At 45.2% G+C, this 26,001-nt stretch overlaps 1 protein-coding gene across 1 annotated transcript; it reads left to right on the plus strand.

The window, feature by feature from the left end:
- The first annotated feature begins 3,203 nt into the window (after window positions 1–3,203).
- On the plus strand, window positions 3,204–25,918 carry LOC121616219 (TBC1 domain family member 8). The gene is made up of 20 exons (XM_041950921.1): window positions 3,204–3,539; window positions 8,351–8,461; window positions 8,557–8,675; window positions 8,848–9,076; window positions 10,428–10,668; window positions 13,415–13,622; window positions 15,122–15,319; window positions 15,622–15,774; window positions 15,853–16,003; window positions 18,967–19,181; window positions 19,705–19,822; window positions 20,779–21,064; window positions 21,264–21,399; window positions 21,538–21,636; window positions 21,775–21,843; window positions 21,986–22,256; window positions 22,385–22,450; window positions 22,608–22,694; window positions 22,896–23,005; window positions 24,222–25,918. The coding sequence occupies exons 1-20, from the start codon at window positions 3,416–3,418 to the stop codon at window positions 24,630–24,632; spliced, it is 3,402 nt and encodes a 1,133-aa protein (XP_041806855.1). The 5' UTR covers window positions 3,204–3,415; the 3' UTR covers window positions 24,633–25,918.
- The last annotated feature ends 83 nt before the right edge of the window (window positions 25,919–26,001 follow it).

Here is a 26,001-nt window from a genome sequence, read left to right on the forward strand (position 1 = left end):
ACCTATACATTATAACAGGTTAAGGTTCCAGCTGGTGCTGATTAAACTCAGCTTTTTAAAACTTTCTGGATGTTGTTGTTGCTTCTCTGTGTCTGCCTGATGCAGGAGATTGAAGTGTAGTTACCAAAGACACTGAAGAAGCAGCACAGTCTGCCATTACAAACGCTCACCCCCACTGGAGGACCTGTGTAATTACATCTTCTGTAACCACCCACCCCTGGAGGAGTGCAGCTCAAACCCCTGGACCAAGCTGAAGTCTGTTCACTACAGTTTATGAACTCTTACACCCACAACATAATGTTTCTTTGTAGTATGCAACAATTTAACTCTGATCAGAAATGTATGGATCAGATAATGTTCCCTGTCGATAATGTAGATGCAGAACTGAATAATTCAGTTTGTCTGTTGTCTGTGTCAGTAACGTTGATTTTACCAAGATGCCTTTTGGCAGTCAAACGGCTGCACTTGCATGTAAGGATGCTCAGATGGCAGACAGAGACAAGAGCCCAGCTGCTTCCATCAGGATAGCAAGGATATCTGCTCTCTGACCTGGAATGCATATGGCTGGATTCTTTCAGCAGTGTGTGCACCAATGTGTCCAACATGCTGTCTGATTTCTGTTTGGTTCACCTTAATGCAAATCAGGTGTTTGTCTCTCTTACCTGCCAAGATAAGCAGCCAATGTTTGTGAAAACACTGCTTCATCTGATTTCACCGTTAAACCTGACTCCTAACCCCAACCTTCATCATCAGTAATACACACACACACACACACACACACACACACACACACACACTTAAAATTACATGAGTCTATTTAGTCTCAATCACAGGTGCAGAAAGAAAACGCATATCGAAATAATAAAAAAGAAAAAGTCTATGTCAACTATTGGAAATAAGCAGCATGCACTCACAGTTTACAAGTACAGAATTAATTAGAATAGTTCTTATAACTACTTTATAGATAGATGTCCTTTTCAGAGTGTTACTGCTTATCTGACGCATCCGTGACTTCTTCGAGTTACGTGCACTAAACTGTGTGTGGCGAGAGGGATGACCTGAGCCTCATACCTATCATTCACTCGACCTGACTCAACCACCCCAAATCATGGTGACAATGCTGCAGTTGCTGAAAAGAGGCGAGGTGGTCATCAGTCTAGAAATCTTTCAGACAGCTGATATCCTTCTGGACAGGCTGGTCTTAATTAAACTAATTATTGAAGAGAAGCTGACACGTATGTCTTCATCTAACATTGGTAGCACATTATGTTAAGATGAGACCTAATTTAAATGCCCACCAGTTCTACTTGCTTAATTTCCTCCTTTTCTTCTTCCTTTTTTTTTTTTTTTACTTATTATTCTGTACACAGGTATGATCAATCAGTGACGCCCCTGTTTCACTTGTTTTGTTAGTTCATTTATGACAAATTTGTCAGGGAATTTGCACCATTAAAGTACACTATCTTATTACTTAAGGGGCCCTCTGCAAACCTGTGGGCTGGGCCCAGATGTTATTCCAGCAGGAGTGCTGGGGGTGGGTTTCCTGGCCAAATAATATAAACTAATGTATAGACTGATACTGCACTTCATGGGATCTTGGAGATTCCAGGATACATACAGAATGCACAAGGAGTGGGCAGTGTGCACATGTGGGGTTGGGTCACCAGTTCCCTTAAGGGGTTGACCATGCATGAGCCATTCAAACTACTATTTGTTTGAAATCTTTGTGTTTAAGTTGTCCATGTCCTCAGCTGCTGGATGACATATGGCATGCTCATGTTGAGAGAACATAAAACAGTTTATCTTTCTGTCAGAAAAATTCTGACAAATAATAAAGATGGACAAATAATGTCTCCTTAAACACATTCTACTATATTTTTCATCCTTATTCCCTTTGTTGCCTTTCCTTTTTTTAGGAGGTAGTTAAAATATGATTGATTTTTGTGTTATGTTTCCTTTCTTTACTGTTTTCTTATTTTCAGGTCATCTACCTTCAACAGTTCTAATCCAATGATATTCTCCATTCGTTAGCATATAAATCACTCTGGATACAACATAGCATCAGTGAAACTCCTTAAAAGTGAAATGTGTGTAATTATTCATCTATAAATAGTCAGTTTCAGTTCTAAGGAGCGATGGAATCAGTACAAACTGACAGGGAGCTGTAAAACGATTAATAGATATTAGAGGAAATTGAAGAGTTTATACAATAAGAATCTGTGTGATAATTTTCATTCATGACACCTGTAATTTGTGTCATCTGAACAGCCAATCAGAGGAGGGCCAGTCACACTCTCCGCCGGAACTGGCGGAAGGGAAAGTTGGTGAAATGCGGAAGAGAAGAAAATAAAATGACGAGGTCCCACTCTGTCCCTGATTTCAGGACCCACAAACGCCATCAGTGACTTTTATTGTTACATGGGAAAAGGTTTTGCTCTGTAGTCATGCTTTTGCGATCAGTACATCATGTTTGAGTTCCTAGTTATTTACAAAAAAAAAGGAAAAGAAAAGAAAATATTGCTGATTGTTGCACTTATTTCCACATGTAAAGCTAAACTAAAATTTTCTAGTTTTGCCACTCACCCACACTGCAGTTAGTTATCATTAATAAGTTCGTTAAGTGCACCTTAATGAGCTACTGTCAATTTGAGGCTTTGATCATATTTTAGTACCTTCTATATGTATTCTTTATTCATGGTGAAAATTAATGCGCCTTTCAGGTTCAGATTTTTTAAAATTGGTGAAAATATAAGTGGAAGGAGCGCAAAAAAGTTGCATTTTGTTCCACAAAGACAAAAAGGGGGGAAAAAGTGAATTCAAAATAATAATGCTGTTCTAGACTTTTATGGATATAATAATTACACGTAAAAACCAATTCATTGTCAAAGTGCCAAACAGAACCACGATTGTCGTTACAAGAAAAAAGCAATTATTATATTATTTGATATAATTTTCAATTAATAATTAAATCAAATAATTGCTGAGAGCTTTTTGTGCCAAAATAAAAATCTGTAAGAAAAGTGTTTATAGAAAGCTTTTTTGTGAAATGATTTAAAAATTATTAATTGGATAAATGATGAGATCCTCAGATGTCGTAGAAAAAAAGTATTCATTACTCAGTAAAACTGTGAACCCGATGCAGCTACAGAGTGAGTAATCTTCTCGGATAGACGATCTTGGACGGTGTGTACAGCTGCTGCAAAGCGGGCGTGAGGGGAGCTCAGCGGAGGCGAGGAAGTCCGAAGCCCGCAGCTGTCGGGAGCGCAGGAGAGTCATGGATACACCCGAAAACCCGTCGGTGTAGGACCGACCAGGCCGCTCCCGAGCCGGAGGACAGGCACAGAAAACTTCTACACCTCCGCTCAAAGAACCGAGACGGCGGAGGGCTTCCTCCGGTCCCTCCCTGCTGGAAGATATGTGGCTGAACCCGGAGGAAGTGCTAAAAAACGCCCTGAAGCTCTGGGTGACCGAGAGGAGCAACGACTTCTTCCTCCTGCAGAGGAGAAGAGGCCACGGAGAGCCGACAGGCAGGATCACAGGTAAAGAAACACAAGCAGAACAGAGCCAGAGGGAACAATGAGCAGGAGGGGCCACGAGCCGCGACTCAGGCGCGAGCACAGGTAAACAACGACAGCACTGGAGAAGCCAGAGACAGACAGCTGTCAGGACAACAGGTAAACAACACGAACAGGAACAGCACAGGTGAAGGTAAACACCTGTGCTGTTCGAGGGGGGTCTCAGAAGTTAGGATTAAAGAGGGAACCAGATCTGTTGAACTAAACTTCATCCTGGACTATTCCAGTCCCAGGGCCCACAGGAAAGCCCCTGCTCCAGGTGCATGGTTCACTACAGTCCCTGTGTGTTACCAGGGCAACCTTTAACAAACCCCTGGCCCTGAGACAGATTTCAGGCAGCAGCTGTCAACCATGAGGCTCAGCTGTGGTTAAAACTTTGTGACCAGACCAGAGACAACAACAGTCCTTTGAGTCAACAAAACACTCTCACATGTGTAGAGAAACAGGATTCACACAGGTCTCAAAGCCAAGACCAGAAGCGTCTTGAAGGGTCAAGAATGAGAGGGGGCGTCAGGAACTGAAGGAGCTTGACTTTACTGATGAGCTGATTTTGGTTAGATTTGCTGCACACTGAAGCCTCTGTGCTGCAGGTCGAGCAGTCATCGGCACTGTTTAATCCATGCTTGGATCAGCCTGATTGTGGGAGCTTTGGGCATCTGCTGAAACCTGAATCAGCGTTTATATGAAGTGAAATCAGGCTTTTAACGTGATGCTGAAGTATCTCTGGTTCCAGCGTCTCCAGTGAGAGGATCTGCCACTTTGCTCTGTTTGTAAATGGAGTATCTGTTGGTCTTGGACTGTTGCTCTTACAAAACTATTCTCAGTATTATTTAGTCGCAGGTCTCTTACTGTTCTTGCTGATAAGTTTTATAATGCTTCATTTACTTGGTTAAAACCAATAAATGCCTCACTCCATTTTATGCACTTCTATTTAATTCAATTATGACTGTTCTTTCCTTTCATACACATAATACTTGATAAGTAGAATATTCAGATCTACGTTCAGGATCACGGACACGCTCCCGCCTGCAGGATCCCCAAACAAAGTTCAGTTTAATCTCCACTCTGTCCACGTCTGGGAAACTGACCTCCCGCTCTGACTTCCTGTAGGACAGTTCCAGGTTTTGTCACTCAGGGGGGAAACGCTGCTATCGCTGAGCCGTTATATTTGAATGTTCCCTGCAGAACAGGTTCCGTTCTTGTATTTGGTGATTATTATAGAAACTTCTGCCCACATGCTCGCTGCAGCTGTAACCCGTCTGACTGCTTCCCACCGATGTGAGCTCCAGCCTTCTCCACCACGGCCTGCTGGCTGCTTCCTCTGCCTCGCTTCCTCTCTGTGCTTTGTGTCTGCGCCGCAGGCTTTGCCGACACACTGGCAGTCATCTGCACAGTAGGTTTAAGTGACGAGTGACACCATTAAACCAGGCGACCGGTTCGTACAGTGTCGTCTTTATGCTCTCTCTTCTTCCCTGTGGAGAAACGCGGCCAGATCTCTCCTCAATAGCGGGAGTTTCCTGGCTGGGGTTTACTTTGTGTGTGTGTTTGTTCCCGCCGTTCCCATAGTGAGAGGGGTGAAGGGTCAAGTCCCGTCGTCACGTCGTTCAACATTAACTAATTAAACGACCTTCACTTCGGCACTCGTGCCTCTCAGGCGGACGGAACGGCACAGAGCACCTGTTGTTGTTTCATGGCTCAGATCTGGCTTTTTTTTTCTTGAATGTTTCCAGTTCTAAAGATGAAAAGCAGAGACTGAACCTCGGTGTGGTCTCAAAGCTGTGAAAACACACACTGCAGCCCTTATCGCACCTGTGACGACACACTTTGAGCAGGATTTCTGAGAAGGGCTGGGCAGCGGAACATCTGCGGCCGATCAGTCTCTTCATACCAGTCTTTGTGTTTCTATTCCTCACCGAGTGCTTTCCTCTGTGAAGCCAGTGCACACTCAAAAGATGCTCTTACTTGATTCTGTATTTGACCAGTTGGCCTTAATTGAATGCGCTGACATAAAGCAGCACAGGAAAAAAACACACAGAACATCAAGTCTGACGAATCCAAGAGCAAACAGACGTCCCAGTCCCAAAGCTGACCTCTGTTTTGTTCCTCTCCGGGCCTCATAAAGGTTGACTGTAGCCTGCGTGTCTCCACGGTACGGTGTGGCCATCCGCAGAGATAGGTGATGATTCACGTTGACCCCCCCTTTTTGGAGAGTTTACCAGAGTAAGCCTCTGCTGGGCTTTGTGGTGACAGACGGATGGTTTTGTGTTGCTAGGCAGCAGGGTGCGCAGCTTCAGGCGGGTCAGCTTTGACTCTAAGATGTGGTTTACGTTTGGCTGAGAGCCAGAGCTGCCTGCTGGGGGAGGCTTTATCTTTACACTTCTCCACCTGCTTAGGGCTCCACCAGCATGTGTCTTTTCAGGGACTGGATTCAGACTGATGATATTGTGTGAATGTATTTAGGCTGATGCATAACTCTTGACTATAATGACGATAAAATGAACAAAAAGCACATTTTCAAAAGGTTTAAAAGTCTCTTAAACAGCATTTTGAATCTCAAATGAGACTATAAATGTGTATTTTGTCTCCAGAGAGGGCACTGTTAGCAGCAGAGATAGAGATCTGACTGCCCTCATCATGTTCAGGCATGACTTTGAAACGCAGGGTCGTCCTTCTCTGTGGTAGGCTGGCTTGATCTGGCTGCCTTACAAAGCCCGAATGCTCCACCAGTTCAACGTGAAGCTGCCTGAAAAACAACCAGCAGCCAAGTAAAATAACGCTGGAGGTGAAACGCTGGACTGAGGAGCTGTGTGCGAAGAAGGTAAACATGACTTTGATTAAAGTCTAAGCACCCCGGCTTCATGTGTACCGTGTCAGGATTAAAAGCCGGTGCTTGCATGCTTCAGTATATACAGTTATTATACACTGAGCAGCTCCATGCACACTGGCCTGCATCGTTACGTTGGGTCAGAGCTTTTCTGAGAGCTCAGAGACTGTATGTGATCAGCTGTCCCAAACAAACAAAACAAGTACCACACCCACTCATGTGCTACCACATTGTCATGCATTCCTTCTCCGTCTCCATTCAAAAACAAGCACAGCACAGCGGCTTCGTATTTCAAGGTTTGTATTATTTTACAGTTGACCTCTAAGCAGATCCTGAAATGCAGACTTGTGGTCTTCAGGAAGCTTTGATGCTGAAAAACAGTCTTTGTTTGTTAAAACATGTAAAATTAGCTGTTTCATGGTGGACTTTTTCTGAGCTCAGAAAGTCCAGTCGGCCCTTTCCATTTCCTGTGGCACAACATTGACCGCCCCAGCGTGTGTTTTTCACAGAGGAAATAAGGAATCAATGCACCACCATGAGAGATGTTATTGGAGGAGCATGATGCAGATCAGCCACGGTTTCTGCACGTGCTGTCATCATGTCGGAAAGACGTGACGCAATGCTGACCTGTGTGTTTTTGGGCTGTTTAGATTCGCCTGATCGTTGGACTGCATGCAGTCGTTCAACATTATTGCCTCATAGGGTCAGTTTCATTCTTCAGAACATCTGCCGAGTTGATTACAGCTGTAGAGATCGCCAGTGAGTTTCCTCTGAACAGACTGCCTGCTAACTGATGACTGATTTGTTTCTGTCCTGTAGAGACAGGAGTTCATTGTCTGGCTTAATACACACTGAGATCCTCCTGCTTTTAAATGAGACTCATCTTAACTGTAGTAAGCTTTGCTCCTTCCTCTCTGAGTGCTGCTGCTGTTTTCAGTCCCTGTTTTTGCTGCTCTCTGTGGCTCTCTGTGGTGTTTATGCTTTGAATAAAGCAAATCAGTATGCTGATTGGAACTGATGATGGAACTGGAACTGTTTACATGGCCAACGTCCCAGCTGACTGTGGTTTCATCAATTTAAGGCATATTTTATTATGAGAGCTGTTTAATTAAGGCAGTAATCACATCGTCACCATCATCGTCATCACTACTGTAACTGCAAGTATTAATAATAATAATAACACTATTAATGCTACAGAGCACATGAAGAGAGAGAGACTGAAGAGTGACCTTCATCGTGCTGTCGTTCAGATTGACAGGAGTGAGACTGGGAGGATGTTCAGTTGTTGGAGTTGTCTTTGGATTAATATTTGTTTTGGAGTTGATGCTAAATGAGCACCAATGTTTCACAAAATGATATTGTGGTGCAGTGAAAGTCATGTTTCACACACAGAGATGCGCAGACTGTTGTATTGACATCATTTCTCATTATTTAGTGTGAATGTATGACAGTATGATACATGCTAATGTTACCACTGGAAACCCTCAGAGGTAAGACCAGTCTCACTGGCTAAACCCAAAAGACCCAATAGAGTGTGGCTCAGCTCATTGTGAACTTACTCAACTTTGCCAGATAACATGATAATGAAAAGTTGAAGTTGCATCACAGACTTTTATGCTAGCTTCATGCTTCTTGTGGCTGGTGCTCACAGACGTTGTTGTTCTCTGTCTCTGCGGTGGCTTTGAGAGGGTCAAAAACGGGTGGACACTGGTTTTGTCAGGAGCTTGTTCACTGATGTTTATGTTGCATTGTTGGCTAATTTGAGTTGTTTAGTTTAGGTTATGAATTCGGACAGCACTGCCAAACAGGAAATGAACAAACAGTGGACAAGTCGCCGGAGAATGACTTTGGACCAGCCGGTAAAAATATCACCGCTGCCCGAGCTTTGCTCTGGGATGTCTTTGCATCATTTAAACCCCAGTGTGATTCTCGGACTTCTTTGTCTCTGCAGGTCTCCTGGTGGGGGCGCTGGACACAGTGCTGGACTCCAATGCCCGGGTCACGCCCTTCCGCATCCTCCTCCAGGTTCCCGGCTCCCAGGTCAGCTGGGTCATCGCCAGCGGTGAGCTGAACCATCAGGCCTCCTCTCCTGTGTTTTTCTGTAGATAGGTCACAGCTGTTTGACTCCCTCCCGGGTTGTGTCTTCTTGTCCGTCAGGAGCTGCCATAGAGGAGGTGAACAAGCACTGGGACTGGCTGGTCCACAACCTGCTTCACTCTCTGTCCGTGTTTGAGAACAAAGAGGATGTTGCGAGCTTTGTCAAAGGAAAAGTCAAGGTGTGAGATGTGTTGACAAAGCCTTTCCTGTGGCTTTAAAAAGGATTTAGGGCATTTGTAGCATCAAAGCCAAATATCCGGCTTACTGTAGATTATTAATCCTCATGTCTTTGATGATGCAAGTCCATGTGCAGTGCTCTGAGGTAATGACTGTAAGCTCCCTCCTCTGTAGGGCCTGATTGCAGAGGAGGTTCGGGGTCGCCAGGCTGCCCAGGAGGAGGACCCGGAAAAGTTCAGGGAGGTGCTGCTGAAGTTCGAGTTGCACTTTGGCCTCCCGTCGTCAGAGAAACTGGTCACGTACTACTCCTGCTGCTGCTGGAAGGGCCGGGTGCCTCGACAGGGCTTCCTCTACCTCAGCATCAACCACATGTCCTTCTACTCCTTCCTGCTGGGGAAGGAAGGTCTGTACACCAAAGTGAGGGTTCTGATCTTCAGGAAGGCACTCTCCATAATGTATTAATGTATACGGTCAATGTAAATTTTCAACTGTTTGCAAGCTCATGCTTGTATCTCACGCATAGGCCAGCTTCAAGGATTAAGGAGTGCTCTACTGAAAATCTGTCCTTTGAGTAATATACTTATATCATGTATGATTGAAAGGTGGCGCTGAAAAGGGTCAGGGTTAGGTTTCGGGTTTAGGGTTACCCCTAGGGTTGCCCAACTTTTCCAGTGGGTTACAATGGATTTTAATGACCACCCAGAGAATAAAATGTCATAAATGATCAAAATGTCCCTTCCCGGACAATAATCTGCCTCTTCGCTGTTCCAAACAATTCTCACTGCACCTGAGAAACTTTGTGAGCAACTTTCCTCAGAATAACAATCAACAAGAGCTTGAGTTTGAGAGAACACATTGATGATGTTAGTATGATGTAACCAAATCTATTGGTATAAATAGGGAGGCTTATTTTTATTGCTAAGTTTACTGTTTATACGTTATTTTACAGACTAATAATGTCTTTAATAATAAATGGTATTTTTATTATTTCTTAATCTGACTTTTCATATTGAAGCATTGTGCGGCTGAGTAACTTCCATAACTCTTTCAAATCGTTCCCCTCCATAAACACTTTCTATTTGAGAGCAACCCTCACATCCCCTGACCCCCTTGGCTCTTTTATTTCAGGAAACCCATCTTCTTTTAATATGTGATGTTTATGTTTTCCAAATATGTATTTCTCTATATATAAGATGCAGTTCAAGAGAGAAAATTTGTGCATGATATCAGGCGTTATTTTAAAACTCAGTCACAGATTCACACTTGGTTAACCAGATAGTCGGCTAATCTTGCAAATGTATTAGCAGCAGTCATTTGTCAAACACGCTGCTGACACCACTTGTGATCACGGCAGCCATTGCAAATGCTTGAGTGTGCTCCCAAATAGCTTATGTGGAATGGCGCACTGGCCTTTCAGGTAACTGTTCAGGTGAAACTAACACATGATTATTGTCCTCATCTCTGTGATCGTTCAGAGGTTTATAACAAAAGTTATGAAAATTGGGAACATTTGCGAGGAAAATGTGATTTAATGGTCATGAATTGGAGGCTTCGTTTCTTGTGACCTCTTTTTTTTCCACAATTTGCAGCTAAAGTTTCACACACTTTTTCACACACTCAAACACCTGTTTGGAACTGCAGGGTCGTAGAAAAGTTTCACATGAATGTGCTTGACCACAGAATGGAAACACAACTAATGACATGGTGTCAGTCTTAAGAAACTCAAATGTTTTATTCTTGTCTCTCTTCCCCAGTCAAGTTTGTGATTCCCTGGGCGGAGATGACACGGTTGGAGCGGGTCTCCACCGGTCTGATGACGGAGGCGATCCGGGTCAGCACGCGGCAGCGGCAGAGGGAGTTCTCCATGTTCCTGAACCTGGACGAGGCATTCGGGGTCATAGGTCAGCTGGCTGACATTGCCCTCAGGCGACTGCTGGACAGCGAAGGCCTGGAGCTGGACCGAGTCCTGCAGCAGCCCACACGCATCACCAAGAGGTCAGTGCCGGTTCTGGTGTCTGTTACCGAAATGAACGGACAACGCCGCCGCAAGGACGCCTTTCTTCAAAGTCACATGTTTGTGTCCGCGCATTTCAGCTCATGTATCAGGTGAATTCCCACATACCAAACTTAGCGATGACAGACTGTCATGAATGAAAAAGAGAGCTAGAGAGAGAAGTTCAAACCCGGGCTGCTGTCTCGCCACAGCTGGCCAATCGTGGCGTGAAGTGGGTGTGAATGTGCCTTCCGTGTGAGTGTGGGATTGTCAGTTTCGGAAAGTTACAGAAATGTGCACAGCTCCTTCTAAACTGGTGTCAGAGGGGTGTGAGTGTGGGGGAGGGGGGTTTCAAAGCTACTAGACCTTCCAACAAGCCTTTTAAAATAACCAGAGAAGGTGCATTAGATGTATGTTGTATGATCAGTCAAATGTCTGTGAAACACTTTGAAACAAACAGAGCTCGCCTTGACTGCACAAACCACAGCGTATGCCACGCTTGCAGCATTGTTACTCAGATGCTACTGTAATACACAGGGTTACTCATTTCTGGCATTTAAAAACCTCAAAACCAGAACAGGAAGTTGACTTCAAAGCAGACTCCCTGAGCTACAGGACAGATGAACGACTGGGTGGCAGTACATGTGAATAGCTAGTGTATTTTTGTATTAGATACAGATAGGGGAGGTCTTTGGGCGTGAGTAAGTCGACAAATGAAAAAAGGAAGGAGAAATAGAAAGTGCTCACACGGGGTGCCGAAACCACACAGAGTCCAGAATGGAGAAGACGAGCAGAGTGGGAAATCACCATGCATGTGAAATTCACTCAAGCAGTTCCTGTATGTACTCTCAATAAACTCATTGGCCTCTTAATTTAGATTCTCCTCAGTGCCTGTGGAGCAGTTCATCGTGGTGGTCTCCTCCTCGTCCTCAAAGTGTTCTGCATCTGTAACCCAGTCCTCAAAGCAGCCACTGTTGGCAAAGCGATGGTGCAGTTATGCTGTTTTTAAAAGCATTTTAACTGAGGCTTGTGCTGATTTAAAAACCTTAAAAACCTTAAAAAGTCATCATCCACGAAACCCTTTGTGTCTGTCAAGAAAATGTTCCACTTGTGTTTTTGCTACCTCGTGTGAAATTATCCTGAACGCTGCACATTTTCTATGACCTAAAACTGAACTCATGGCCCTGAGGACGCTCAAACCAAACGTTGGCTTCAAGTCAAGCAGGCAGTAAGCTGCCTCTCATGACAGCCTGGAGAGCCCCTCTCCAAATCTGCCCCCACATCCATCCATCCATATATATATAATGTGCCTGTGTGTTGCATTTTTGACTGACTACAATGACACTGAAGACCTCAACATTTTCAAGGAATTACCTCATGCGTTTCTTCACAGGACACACAATAACCCAAAAATGGATCTGTTGTTTTTGCAAGAGCTAACCAAACATCCCTAAAATGCAACGCTAGATCCTCCTTGCAGCTCATGGGTCTGCAGAAACAGCTTAGAAGTCAACAGTGCAAGTATAAGAAGACCAGACTAGAAACACATGTTCTAAACACAGACAGTACAGATAAAAAGATTAAAACACACACAAAGAAATCACATTGACCAGTTGCAGGTGGTGAGGCATAGAGCTGAAGAGCAGCGTCTGCATGGGCGAAGACTTGAAATTGGATTTAATTGGGAGCACACAGCAGGGCTAACTGTGCCCCCCTCTAGCAACAATCACATGATGTTGTCCAGTGAACCGCAGTATTGTCTCGGTCCTTCAAGATGAAAATTATAGAGGGGAATGTACAACTGTGAACTCCACCCAGCAGCGCTGTCCTGCTCTGTCCTCGCCTTGTGCTGTGGTGAGACAGACAGACTGGCTCATGTTACAGCTCTTTGCTTGTCTGTCTTGTGATTGCCACAATCTCCCGTGCCACATTTTGTTTCAGATGTCAACATTTCCAGACTGAAGTATAGCGTTAGTTCAGAGCACTGTAGTCCCGCTTGCGTGAGCAGACTGGCTTCGACTGTTTCGCTCATGCTTCCCCGCCTCATTCGCCAGCTGCTTGGCGACCAGCTGACTAGTAGCATCCAGCCATGTCAATACAGACGCACAGCACAGCTGTTATAACCTGCTGCTGTTTTTAGTGCTCTTCATTAAATATGATTAATGTCAATTTATAAGTAACTTAACAGCAGGCTGAAAATTAGTGTTTCACCTGTTTCAAGCACCGCTGCTGAGTGTCGTTGGGTGTGGTCAGAAGTGCGCACTGTTGCACCTGTAACCACGCCCCACAGTGTCCTGGAGTACACCTGTGCATCACTGCAGCAAGGTGTAAGATTAAACCAGCAGAGGTCTGCAACAACAAGATTTTCAGGGTGTGTTAAGGTGCTCTTTAAGGGGGATTAGTTTTCCTAGAGGGATCCTTGTTGCTGCAGGATCTTGGAGAACTCCCTCAGAGAAAAGAGCCTTTTCTGCCAAATCTACCAGTAGAACCAGTTGCTGTAAATGATCACTTCCTTGATGGAAGTGTCTCTGACTGAAGTACGTCTGTTGGCTGGCTGTGAGAATTCACAGGTCAGGGTTCAGCAGAGGTCAACTCCAAGATTACAGAGTGGGGAAATTCTTTATCATTTGCATCTTGAGTAGTTTTAAGTGAAAATGAATGAGAGGCCGACTTTCTCAGGATCCGTGTTTTTATGAGCTACATCAGTGTGTCGCCGCCTAACTCTTCCCCTCATCATCTGCCTGGCAGGATCCTAGAGGAACAGGCACTGAGGGAGTACGTCCTGGCTCTGTTTCGGCTCCCTCGTGGTGAGAAACTCCATGAGGTGGCCTCTTGTTCGGTATGGACACCGCACGCACGCTGCCACACAGCCGGGACTCTCTACACCACAGACAATTATCTGTGCTTCTCCAGCCGAGAGGAAGGCAGCTGCATCCTGCTCATACCCCTCTCAGAGGTACAGTAGCTGCATCACAGCCTCACTGAGGTTAGCTGCTCGTCAGGAGCACAATGTGGAGTTTAGGGGGCTGTGTCCTGTTGGCCGTCTTACCTGTTAATGATAAAAACACTGAAGGCATGTGGGCCAAACCTGCACATCCTTCCCAAATGAAGTGGTCTGCTCGAGTGTGATGTGGCATTGTTACACATTCCTGTACGTAGTCTAACAGAAGAGCTACAGAACTGCATGTAGGTGGTTCTCCTCTAGTCTAAAACATCCAGGATGGTGCCTTTAAATGGCTCACAAGATGATTAAAACCATACATTAACTAGGACAGGTTCCATGAGTTATGTCTGGATGTACAGTGAACCAGGTTAACTGTAAGTGAAGCCATATACTGTCAGTTTTATTTCTCTGTCATGTATAAATGGCTGTAAAGGCCTACAGGAAGAGAGGAGCAGAAGTCCCAGAGCGCTGGTTCACTGGCTGAGCTCAGGTAACGTGGTTAGCAGTGAGTGACGACCGTAAAAACCTGGCAGATATTTTCCAACCTTACAAGTTGATGGGGACTGCCAGATTGAGCCATTAAACAAGTGCCTGATATGGATTTTGTCCACAAGTCGGCCTCTTTGTCCAGACTGACTTCATTCTGTATTCTGCATTCATGTATTTTCAGTTGAGTTTGTTAAACAGTGAGTGTTTACTCTGCTGGCGACTGGTTAAAGAGTAACACGTGGACTGGTCTCATGTGGCTGATCACTTTAACACACTAACACATTATAATGGAATACATTCTTTACAGATGTATGTGCATGTGGAAATAAAACTATATGCTTGAAGTTCTTTACCAAAAATGTAAGATAATAGGCTTTGTTCGATCATTGTCGTTGGTCGATGTAAGTTTGGTTTCGTTCCTTGTATTAAACAGAGGTCAGCGGGCAGATTCTCAGTCTGTTCGCAAGGAGTCGTGAATACTTTCCTCCCCCCGCTGCTGCCATTTAATCCTCTGTTTCCTCTGAAGCATTGTCTTTAGAACAGTATGATCATTTCCACCTCTCTAAGCTGTAACTGTGAATTAAACCCCGTCTGCTCCACCTCTTCTTCTCTAAACCTCTGCGGTCTCTTTATTCCTGCACATGTCCTGTAGAGCTTCAGCTCTTTCTTATCTTACAGGCTTTGTTAGTAGGTCATACACTCTTCTCTCATTCACTTCATGAAGAGTCATAAGTGGTTTTGAGGTATTAGTTGGCTTTGTCACGATGCCCAAATACAGGAAGAAGCAATATTTTAAGTGTGTGTTTATTTCTAAGATAATAATCTATGTTATCTATGCTGATGAGGTATATACTGTAGTGATTCATGATTGTGGACCTTAAACTGTGCTGTATGACTGAACATAAAAAGTTATGAGGGCAGTATTTTAGTACACCCTCTCATTCCAGTTTGGCCAGTTTCTCTTCCAACAGACGCAGTGGGGATCATACAAGCAATAATACGCCTTGTTTCTTCCTCGTCAGGTGCTGTCCATAGAAAAAGCAGAGAGCACCAGCCTGCTTCCCAACCCCGTCATCGTGAGTGTTCGGACTAAGAAGGCCTTCCAGCTGATCGAGCTGCAGGACAGGAACGAGCTGGTGGAGAGCCTGAACTCCAGGCTGCGAGCTCTGCAGTGGAAACGCTCCATGTTCCGCAGCAGGACGGACAGCAAGAGGAGTGTTGTACGTGTGCTGCCTTCATATCATTTATGTAATGATCCATAGAATAGACATGGTCGTGGGTTGGACCTTCCATCTGAATATAACAAATTTCACCATCCAAATTTAAAGTTGACCAGCTTTATGTTTGAGAAATCCCCTCAGTTATTCTTCTGTACACCGTTTCATGAATTTCTTTGCTTGGCCAATATTTATGCACTGTAAGAGCAATTTAAGCTTAAGTTTTGTTTTGTTTTCATACAGGAGGGAATGTGAGTCTCACCTGATCATGAAAAACACAGCTTTTCTCCTCCTCTTTTCCTCAGAGCTCCCCGACGCCCTACTACACCTTCTACTATGACACTGGGTACTCTGACGAGGAGGAGATAGAGGAGCAGGTGCTGCGTAACACTGTCAACTGCGAGGCTCTGATGACGGCCTTCCACCAAAGCCAGGAAGCAGGAACCGACGGCAACAAGGTGGAGTGCCGTCTGACCTTTCAGCTCGAGCCGGCGAAAAAGTCGATGTTTACCTGTGGATGTGTGTGTTTGTGTCAGAGCACGGAGCAGGTGAAGGAGCGGCTGTGGGAGGAGCATTTCTTGGAGTTCGGCCGCGGCGTCCACATGTTCCGCACTGAGAAGATCCAAAGACTCGTTGCCATGGGGATGCCGGAGTCACTGCGGGGCGAGCTGTGGATGGCGCTTTCTGGTAAAACTAAGACAGAGTGGCTAAATGACAGGACTTCTCTGTGTTTGAGGCTGCTTTAGGGTCAGGATGTAGATTTAGGTTTAAGCATCAGCAGCCACCTGTGTCATCCCTGTCTTGTGTCACCTTGTGGCAATGCAGCACCAGGATGGATCGCACACTATAACATGCGCTATAGTCTATAATTCAGACTTGTAGTCTTATAATAATAATAGTGATGATCTATAACAGCTTGATTACATTTGCAGTGGAACATAATCAAAAACAGTGTAGGCATTGGCTAACATAACCTCCCACCACAGCCAATTCATGCAAGCCCATTTTCTCACGTGTGTAACTTCAGTAGTCGGCCTGCAGTGTGTTATTGTTGGCAGGCGGTGTTTCTAACATTGATTGTTTCCTCATTTATAGAAATGGCCCCATTTATATAAACACAATCTTAAAGGATAACTTTCGTTTTTTACAACCTGGACTTTATTTGTAGCATTAAATACGACCATTTAAACACCCAGACAACTTTGGTGGCATTTGGAGTCGTTTTGAAGAAATTAGCCCCAGAAGAGCGGCGCGTATATCCGTATAAAGCGAGTAATTGGGGCACCCGTGCGTAGCCTCTATAAACGCATAATCTGCGGCGAAACTCGTTCATATTCCAATATTTTGTCATGATATGCTGGTGCTATTCCCCTCTGAGCCCGTGGTGGCATGTTATCAACATCCAGTGTCTCTAGACAACTACTTCTGACGTGGATGACGTCATTTTCGAGCGCCGCGCGCTGCGAGCAACCAGCCACAACACGGCTAACTCTGCGGCGATCGGCTAGTTTAGCTGTAGTTTGCGACTGTTATTTTTCACAAAATGGATGAATATTTTTCCGACTCTGAGGTGGTGGACGATGACTTTGTTTACGATGGACGTCCTCACCGTTTTGAGCCAGAGTACACGGACGAGGAGCTCGTTGAAAGGAGGAGCGGAGGCAGAGAGAGGAACAGCTGGCCAAACAACAACAAACGGCTGCGCGTCCACGAGTAGACGGTAACTGGTGGTGTTCTTGTGGACAATGTTCATCGATGACATCAGAGGAGGAATGCCTCTGTTGCTCAGAGTGGGACTTGCGGCCAGGAGATACGCGTCTGGATGTGTCAATAAATGTCTGTGTCACAACACTGGAGGATTTCCGCGCAATGATAAACTTCTGTCAAACAAAACCAAGGCAAATAAACAATCTATACATGTGTGTAAGCTACTTACTCAATCGAAAGTTGCCCATTTGGTCCTGCAGGCTTTGGCTGGGTCTTCCTGTTCACTTTAGGGACACGAAAAAACGTCTCCACCACAGCCCGGTTTATCATTGCGCGGAAATCCTCCAGTATTGTGATACAGACGTTTATTGACACACCCTCCTCTGTTGTCATCGATGAACATTGTCCACAAGAACACCACCAGTTACCGTCTACTCGTGGACGCGCAGCCGTTTGTTGTTGTTTGGCCAGCTGTTCCTCTCTCTGCCTCCGCGTCCTCCTTTCAACGAGCTCCTCGTCCGTGTACTTTGGCTCAAAACGGTGAGGACGTCCATCGTAAACAAAGTCATCGTCCACCACCTCAGAGTCGGAAAAATATTCATCCATTTTGTGAAAAATAACAGTCGCGAACTACAGCTAAACTAGCCGACCGCCGCAGAGTTAGCCGTGTTGTGGCTGGTTGCTCGCAGCGCGCGGCGCTCGAAAATGACGTCATCCACGTCAGAACGTGGTAGTTGTCTAGAGACACTGGATGTTGATAACATGCCACCACGGGCTCAGAGGGGAATAGCACCAGCATATATTAACAAAATATTGGAATATGAACGAGTTTCGCCGCAGATTATGCGCTCATAGAGGCTACGCACGGGTGCCCCAATTACTCGCATTATACGGATATACGCGCCGCTCCTCTGGGGCTAATTTCTTCAAAACGACTCCAAATGCCACCAAAGTTGTCTGGGTGTCTAAATGGTCGTATTTAATGCTACAAATAAAGTCCAGGTTGTAAAAAACGAAAGTTATCCTTTAAGTATAACAGCATTACGCAGAAATGACGGACTGTGTGCTGTGCAGACAGAGTATGTGTCTGAGTAGAAAGTCGATCTGATGAAGGGTTGTAAAAGCTTCCTGCTTAGCGAGGCCGATGCTAATTTCTTGGGTTGCTACACTAAGAGCCTCAGTCAAATCATTTATTATACTGGCGCAGTCTTTAGAGGAGGGAAAGATTAAAAAGAAACGCTGTTGACTGGTGGTGGTTCCTAGAGAGCCTTTTGAAAAGCCCTCCACTTTGAAGTGCTGGTGAATCCTGGCTGTAGTGTGATAGTGAGACGACACCTTTTCAGTGCCGTCAGTTCCTCCGCTCAGTCTCACAGAGGAACGATCGGTTTTCGGAAGTGAAACTGATCAGCTGGGTCTGGAACTGAAACAGCAGCTGGAGGGAAGACAGATTTCAGTGTTGGGGAACAGACACACAGACTGATTATTGATGTTTCTTTACAGCAACATCATATAATCACATTTATGTCAGTGTCCTAATTATTCCTCTTTATATTTTTGTCATTAATCAAGAAATCAAAGACATGAACTTCCTTTTGTCACTTTTTGTTTCTCTCCTGATGAATCTTTTATTCTGGTGCGGTAAAACATCTCAGGAGTTTAAACTGGAGACTGATTTAATTCCTCCATGTGAATAACACCACCCTGGCTGGATTTTCCCACCTGTGTGATCACCAAGCGTTCCCTCAGGCAGGTGATGCGTGTGTTACTGTCACTGCTTTTGAAGAGGATCTGGAACAGTTTATTCCCTTAAAGCTGTGTTATGATTTGGAAGAAGGGTGAAAGTTGAGAGCAGGAGCTGTTCTGAAGATGAAGGAAGCCTCTTTATGCTTTGAGAACATGCTGCGCCTGCTCACTCACAGCACGTCTACCTCGGGTTTGTGCAGACGCGTCCTCGGAGCTGGAGTCTCATCAGGGCTATTACGCCGGCCTGGTGCAGAAGTCGATGGGTCACAGCAGCCTGGCCACGGAGGAGATCGAGCGGGACCTTCACCGCTCTCTGCCGGACCATCCCGCCTTTCAAAACCCCACCGGCATCGCCGCGCTGAGACGCGTCCTCACCGCCTACGCTCACCGCAACCCCAAGATCGGATACTGTCAGGTAGGGCCCTGATGATCTGATGTCAGTGCAGGTGATGATAGACAGCAGTATGACTGAGCTGTAATGGTAGCTTTCTACTGATGTAGTTCCTGCTGCTGCTCTGTAGACTTAACTTTTTCACTGCTTGCATGTCTTCAAATTACAACAATCATGTAATGAAATCTGTAAATGTGAAAGCAAATGGAAATACATGAATTATTCATTCATTCATTTAGAATTGAATAAAAACAGCTTAGTCAATTTAAAATTATTTTGCAATTTCAGTGTGAAATTTAGATTTTTAATTCATCCTATAAAGACTGAATATGGGAATTAAATTCTTCATTTGCTAATTTAATAACCTTTATAGATTTTTCTATTTTTAGTCCATCATCTAAATGTAAATAGCTAAATATGCAAATAGCATTTTTTAAATCGTAATGAAACACCGTATGAGTTTACTCCATGAATGAGTCATTTCTTAGTTGTTGATCTGTCTGCATGGTTGTTGCACCTCCCTCCTCCCTCCTCTTCTTCCGTCCAGTCTATGAACATCCTGGCGTCGGTGCTGCTGCTCTACGCGAAAGAAGAAGAAGCTTTCTGGCTGCTGGTGGCGGTTTGTGAGAGGATGCTGCCCGACTACTTCAACCGCAGGGTCATAGGTAAGAGGTCAGGGGTCAGAGAAGAAGAGATCGCTCTGAAGTGTTTTTAAGCTTCACTGTACGGCTCCTCGTGTTAAAGCACTCCGGTGGTTAAATGTCTTGTAACCGCAGTTTGTTTTGTTGGACTGTTGTCTATCTTAGCTCCGTCACACAGCATCTGTTCTGTCCTCGCTGCTGCTCCTCACACAGTAAACAACCTAAAAATGTATTTTCGGACTCTGAAGTAAGGGCTTATTTCCTGTGTTTGTGACGCTGTTTGTTTTTCACATGCAAGATGCATTTGAGGCAGTTTCCTCTTTCTGTTAACGTCCAGATGTTTATGGTTTTTTTCATCTTTGAAAGAGCAGCAGTGGTGCTCTGAGAATTTGTCTTTGGAGCATAAACTCAACACGGCTGGACTTGTTTTATCTTGTAATCAGGATGAACAATTTCCGTAAGAAACAGGAGATGAATTCATCCTGGTAACAACGTTAATGTTTCTATAGTTTTCCAATCTGTTGGATGACTGTGTGGTTCTGTAGTGCAGCATGAAAGCATCGGGTCAATATTTCTGTGTGGGATGAGATGACAGCTCTCAAACAGCAGATTGTAAAGACATTGTGTGCATGAGGTTAAGTAACAACACCTGTACTGCCATCTATGGGTCAAAGCCATGAAGAACAGCCCCAGTCCAAAAGTAAATACAAGACCATGAACGTAGCTGTCAGTTATCAAAGCAGAGCAGTCAGCCACAGGAAGCTGCTCACATTCATCATTTTGTTTATTTAGTTTGTGATAATTCCTGATTGTAATCCTAATTTTGGTTGTTTTAGGCTGTGTGCAAAATCAACTACTACAACTCAAATGTCTAATTTCGACATGTTTGTGCGCAAGGCCTCCACCCCCACGCCAACAGACGCGCACAAACACACCTCCCCGTGCTCAATGTTTGACTGCATCATTATCGCCCCCTGCAGGCGCTCAGGTGGACCAGTCAGTGTTTGAGGAGCTGATCAGGGAGCGGTTGCCAGAACTGGCCGAGCAGGTTCCAGACCTCTCCACCCTCTCCTCCGTCTCCCTCTCTTGGTTCCTCACCCTCTTCCTCAGCGTCCTGCCCTTCCACAGCGCCGTCTGCGTGGTCGACTGTTTCTTCTTCCACGGTATCAAAGCCATCTTCCAGCTGGGTTTGGCGGCGCTGGAGGCCAACGCTGCAGAGCTCTCTGCCAGCACAGATGATGGACAGGCACTCATGATTCTCACAGGGTACATTACTCATTCTGAAAAGTAAATCTAAATCGTGCTCACTCAGTAACTTGAAACCTTGCACTCACAACACAAATTCCTGTAGAAAAATTCAGTGCACAGACCGTCAGAACATTTCTGAATGGAGAGAATGGGGTGCTTTCATGTTTGAGAGCGTATGAAGTGACAGGAAGTGAACCCTGTGCTCTGTGCTGTGCAGTTTTCTGGACCAGGTTGGGAGTGAAGAGTCGTCTTGTGTGCCATCCTCTCCGCCTGCTGCGCTGGAGAGCAGCGATACTGATGCTCCCGCTGTGAGACACACCAACATCACCGACCTCATCAACGCATCCTACGAGGTGAGAAGCACACAGTTCGGATAGTTTAAACCTTGAATTTATTGTTTTGTTCTTTTTATGTGATGGCTTTTCTTTATTTTAAAAACACTGACTCTTTACCCACATGCAGTCTTCATCATTTGTGTTTCTTTGCGTCAGAAATTCGGGGACCTGACAGTGAGGCAGATAGAGAGGCTTCGCTGTCGACACAGAATCCGAGTGCTGCAGGCTCATGAAGACACGACCAAAGAGAACGCTGTGAGCAGACAGAGAACAGAAACATGAAACTGAAACAAGTCTGAGTGTGAAACTAGTTAAAGCCTCCATCTCTTCCCTGTGTGTGTGTGTGTGTGTGTGTGTGTGCGTGTGCGTGTGCATGTGTGTGTGTGTGTGCAGCTGAGAGTGGTGAGTCCAGATGTCTCCATCTCTCCGGAGAACTTGGCCGACGTCTACGACCTCTTCAAGGTATCCTCTGATCTCGTCCAGCTAACACGTTTCCTTCACCAGCAGCACGATCAGTTGAGTCGTGTGTTAGCAGAGAGTTTAGTAACAGGAAACAGAACATGCTTTTGACCTCCCACCTTTCTATCTTCTCCAACGCCTCCAGACGGAGCACTTCATCAGCCTGTACTGGGGCGACAGCAGCTCTGCGGCGGCGGCGGAGGCGGCAGCGTGGCGTTACGGCGACTCCGGTTGCTCCTACGTGGAACGGCAGTACCGGCTGGACCGGCCCCAGTTCAAGAGCCTGTACGGGCTGCTGACGCCGTGGCCCGGCGGCTCCACCCAGCACGCCGACACACTGGCCAACCGCACCTTCACCCTGCTGGACCAGGACCACAACAACCTGGTCACCTTCAGGGAGTTTGCATGCTGGCTGGGTGGGTAAAGAGAGGGAAGAGAGATTTACACTCTGCTGTATGTTCATCCTGTTTGACTGAGCCCAGATCCTGAACTGGAACCGTTTTAAGAACGTCTTGTTTGTTCTGTCTGTTCTCGCTCTCTGCAGACACTTTGTACTGTGAGGAGCTGAATGAGAAAATAAGGCTGCTGTACCGTCTGCACATCCCACCAGGTTATTCATCCTGTTTACACCATGGAGACCATGAGAGTTACAAGCTGCAGTCAGTGACTGATTAACACTGTGTGTGTGTGTGTGTGTGTGTGTGTGTGTGTGTGTGTGTGTGTGTGTGTGTGTGTGTGTGTGTGTGTGTGTGCGGGCGCGCCTGCAGCTCTGACAGAAAGTGAAGATGACCCCTCTCTGATGAAGAGCCCCCTGCTGTCCACAAACAGACCCCTCTACGTTAATCTGCCCTCTGGTTGGTCCAAACACAGTCATCAGCTGTTCGTTTGTTAGCTCAACACACCACACTGCAGCTAAAGACAACACAAGGGAACAGACGAGACACAAGCAGTGTACCGTGTGTTGTACGCGGTCGATGAATGAATGTCTGTAATCAGGTTTTTTTTTGGGGTCCGGCTGAAGAAAGTGTGACACTGTGTGCTGACTGCTGTTCCAGATGTTCAGGATGATGTGAAAGACTACCAGGAGCAGCTGAAGCAGATGCTGCAGGATCTGGCCAAAGAGAAGGAGAAAGACGTGGAGAAGCCTCTGCCGCTCATGAACCAGGTACTGACACACTGTTCCAGTGTTGTGCTACGCAGGACAGAACGCTGGCCCTCACTAAAGTCTGTGTTTACATGTTCTTCATCATATTCTGACATGCGTCTCTGTTCTTTTTAACAAACTTCACTGTAGCAAAAAGAACCAACCTATGGACACTATACAACAAAATATAAGACGAACAGAATCTACTGAGAGCCACACAGCAAGCATGTCAAACTCAGTCCATTAAGGGCCGTGTGGCTGCAGGTTTTTGTTCCAACCAAGGAGGAGCACACCAGGCCAACCAATCAACATCAAGGAATCACTTAGTTATCAGCTGAAGACTGAGATCAGCTGATTAATTGATTCCAGCCAGGTGTGCTCCTCCTTGGTTGGAATGAAAACCTGCAGCCACACGGCCCTTTATGGACTGAGTTTGACATGCCTGCACTACAGCGTAATTTGAATGTTTCTGACATGGCGCCCCCCAGTGGTGGTCTCAAAAAGAAAGTACTCTCTTTTGCTTTAGTCAAATTATATTGTCTCTTTCAATTAATGTTGTATTTCCTAGTTTATTAAACTAATTTCCACCAGACACATAAAGTCCACGTTCCGTGCACCGCGTGTGACGGAGCCCATCACTGCTATTTTAGTCAGTGAGCGCATTTCCACTGGGGGCGTAGCGTCTCTGGTTCAGAGGCATCCCAGAAGTGTCTCTACGCTTACAGAATACACACCTAGTCTATTTCTGACTGATGACGCATCAATTTGCTCAGAGCGGATCAAGCCAGACAGGAAGTCAGGCACAGCAACAGTGTAGAGAATACAGTAACTTAAAAAAATAAAATAAAATAAGATTATCAAAATAAAACACCCAGTGCAGTCTCTTGGCTGTCAATTAACTAGCATCTAATTATTAGTCTTAAATGTCAGAAAATATTGTCATGTAGTCATATAAAAGACTTGTTTTATCTGATAAAGATACTGACTTTACATTGACGATGAATGATAAAACAGAAATGTGGAAAAATTTTATATTTGAAAAGCTGCAAGCAGAGAATTTTTGCCTAAAATGACTTTTTGGTATTTTGATTTGATGCTCATTGATGAAAATTGCTGAATAATTTTCTATCAATATTCTAAATAATGTTTCAGCACAAATCTGTTGGTCTGTTGTAGAAATGAGTAAAAGCATCATGTGATGGAATGACATAAAGCCCCTCCATCCCTTCCTCCACAGCGCGAGTTCATCCAGTTCTGTAAAACGCTCTACAGCATGTTCCACGGCGACCCAGAGGAGAACGACCTCTTCCAGGCCATCGCTACGGTCACCAGCCTCGTGCTGCAGATCGGCGAGGCCGGCCACCGTGCACACGGCTCGGGGTCAGAGGTCGCCAGCCAAGAGGAGGTGAGAGGAGTGGGCCCCGTGCAGGCGACCGCCGAAGATGCCGGCAGAGGCGACGGCAGCTCGGCGGCGGAGATGGAGTGGACGGTCAGCTACGCCCAGATCCTGGCATCCCTGCTGACCGAACAGCCGCTGGTGAACTTCTTCGAGAAGCCGGTGGATCTGTCCGCAAAGATCGCAGAGGCCAGGGAGAAGCAGTACCACCAGCGGGCGGGTTTGCTCACACTGCAGCAAGGGAGCAGCTGACTGAGCCTGAGCCACGACACAACGCCGAACGTCTCATGAAGAAAACCTTGATATCAGTATCATTTGACACAATGTGACAGAAGGCAGCTGCTTCATCAGAAGAGCCTTAAAGTCATCTGTGACATTTCCACATCAGAGCGTGAATGGAGGCACCGCAGCCACGCTGGCACCAGTTGTTTCTTATAACACAAGAGTGAGTGTCTCCCTGACCGACTCTGAGCTGACAACAGAGAGGAGCGTCTTTTTTCTTTTTCCAAAACATTTTGAGCCAAAAACGCAGTTTACAAGCTTAAAATCTCAGCACCAAGCGGCCATAATGGAGGACTCGCTGGTTAAGATTCAGTCGTTCTGTGCTACAGGCCTGGAGAAATACTGATTATTGCCTTCTTATGTCACCATGACGATGCCTGCAGTTAAACTGTGACGTGGTCTCCACTTTTTCTCTTAAGGCACTTGACAAAGTATTTAGAAGTTGTGACTAATTACTTTATTAAAGAATAATAAATCACTTACTATTTTTTTACAGATCAGGCATCAGCCATTCATTTGATCAACCTTTGGGTTGCCAGGTTATGAAACATCTCCAGGGAGTCAGTCATAGTCAAGTCATTAATAAAGGGTAACGTGTCGCATTCACTAACAAGCCTTTAAGTCTGATGTTATGAATGTAAGTTATTAATAAGTGTTACACACTTCTCACTTTCTATTAAGCCACCTGCCAAAGTTAGTAAGTAATCTGTCACTATACAGTTTAATTGTAAATGTTAATGAATTGCTAATAAATGAATTTTGATCCAGATTCTCACTTTTCCAGAAGGTCAGAGGTCAAACAGTCTGTTGCAGCAGGTCACTTGATCAACCAAAGAGCTAAAAACCATCAAGCGTCCTGCTGGAGGATGAATTAAAAGAGAGATGATCACAACCTGGCAACCCAAAATTTCTTCCCATTAATGGCTCGTGGCTGATCTTTAAAGCACTAGTAATGATCGAGCACTAATAAAGCCATCCATTCTAACATGCTGTTTGAACCCTCTCCAAAGGCTGCCTGATCACCTTCATGGTGCAGCGTCAAGATCAAATCTAGCATGCATTCAGTGTTCTTTTTTTATTGATTTTATATAACTTCTGTTTCTTTAATATTAAATATTTTCACCTGCACGCAGCTAAAAGTAAATCTATTTTTAAAACTTTTTCAAATTGCTGGAAAATAATCTAAAGTGATCTGAAACGGCTGCAGAAAGCAGAAGAAACACTGTTAGAATTGTCCTTTCAATAAAAGACATTGCACAAAGACACATTTCTCGTTTCTCTTCCAGGGTTTCAAATCACAGACCAGAGAGCACAGACAAGAGTATCTGTCTGTGCTGTC

The sequence above is a fragment of the Chelmon rostratus genome, chromosome 13 (genome assembly GCF_017976325.1).
Source record: "Chelmon rostratus isolate fCheRos1 chromosome 13, fCheRos1.pri, whole genome shotgun sequence".
Lineage (NCBI taxonomy): Eukaryota > Metazoa > Chordata > Actinopteri > Chaetodontiformes > Chaetodontidae > Chelmon > Chelmon rostratus.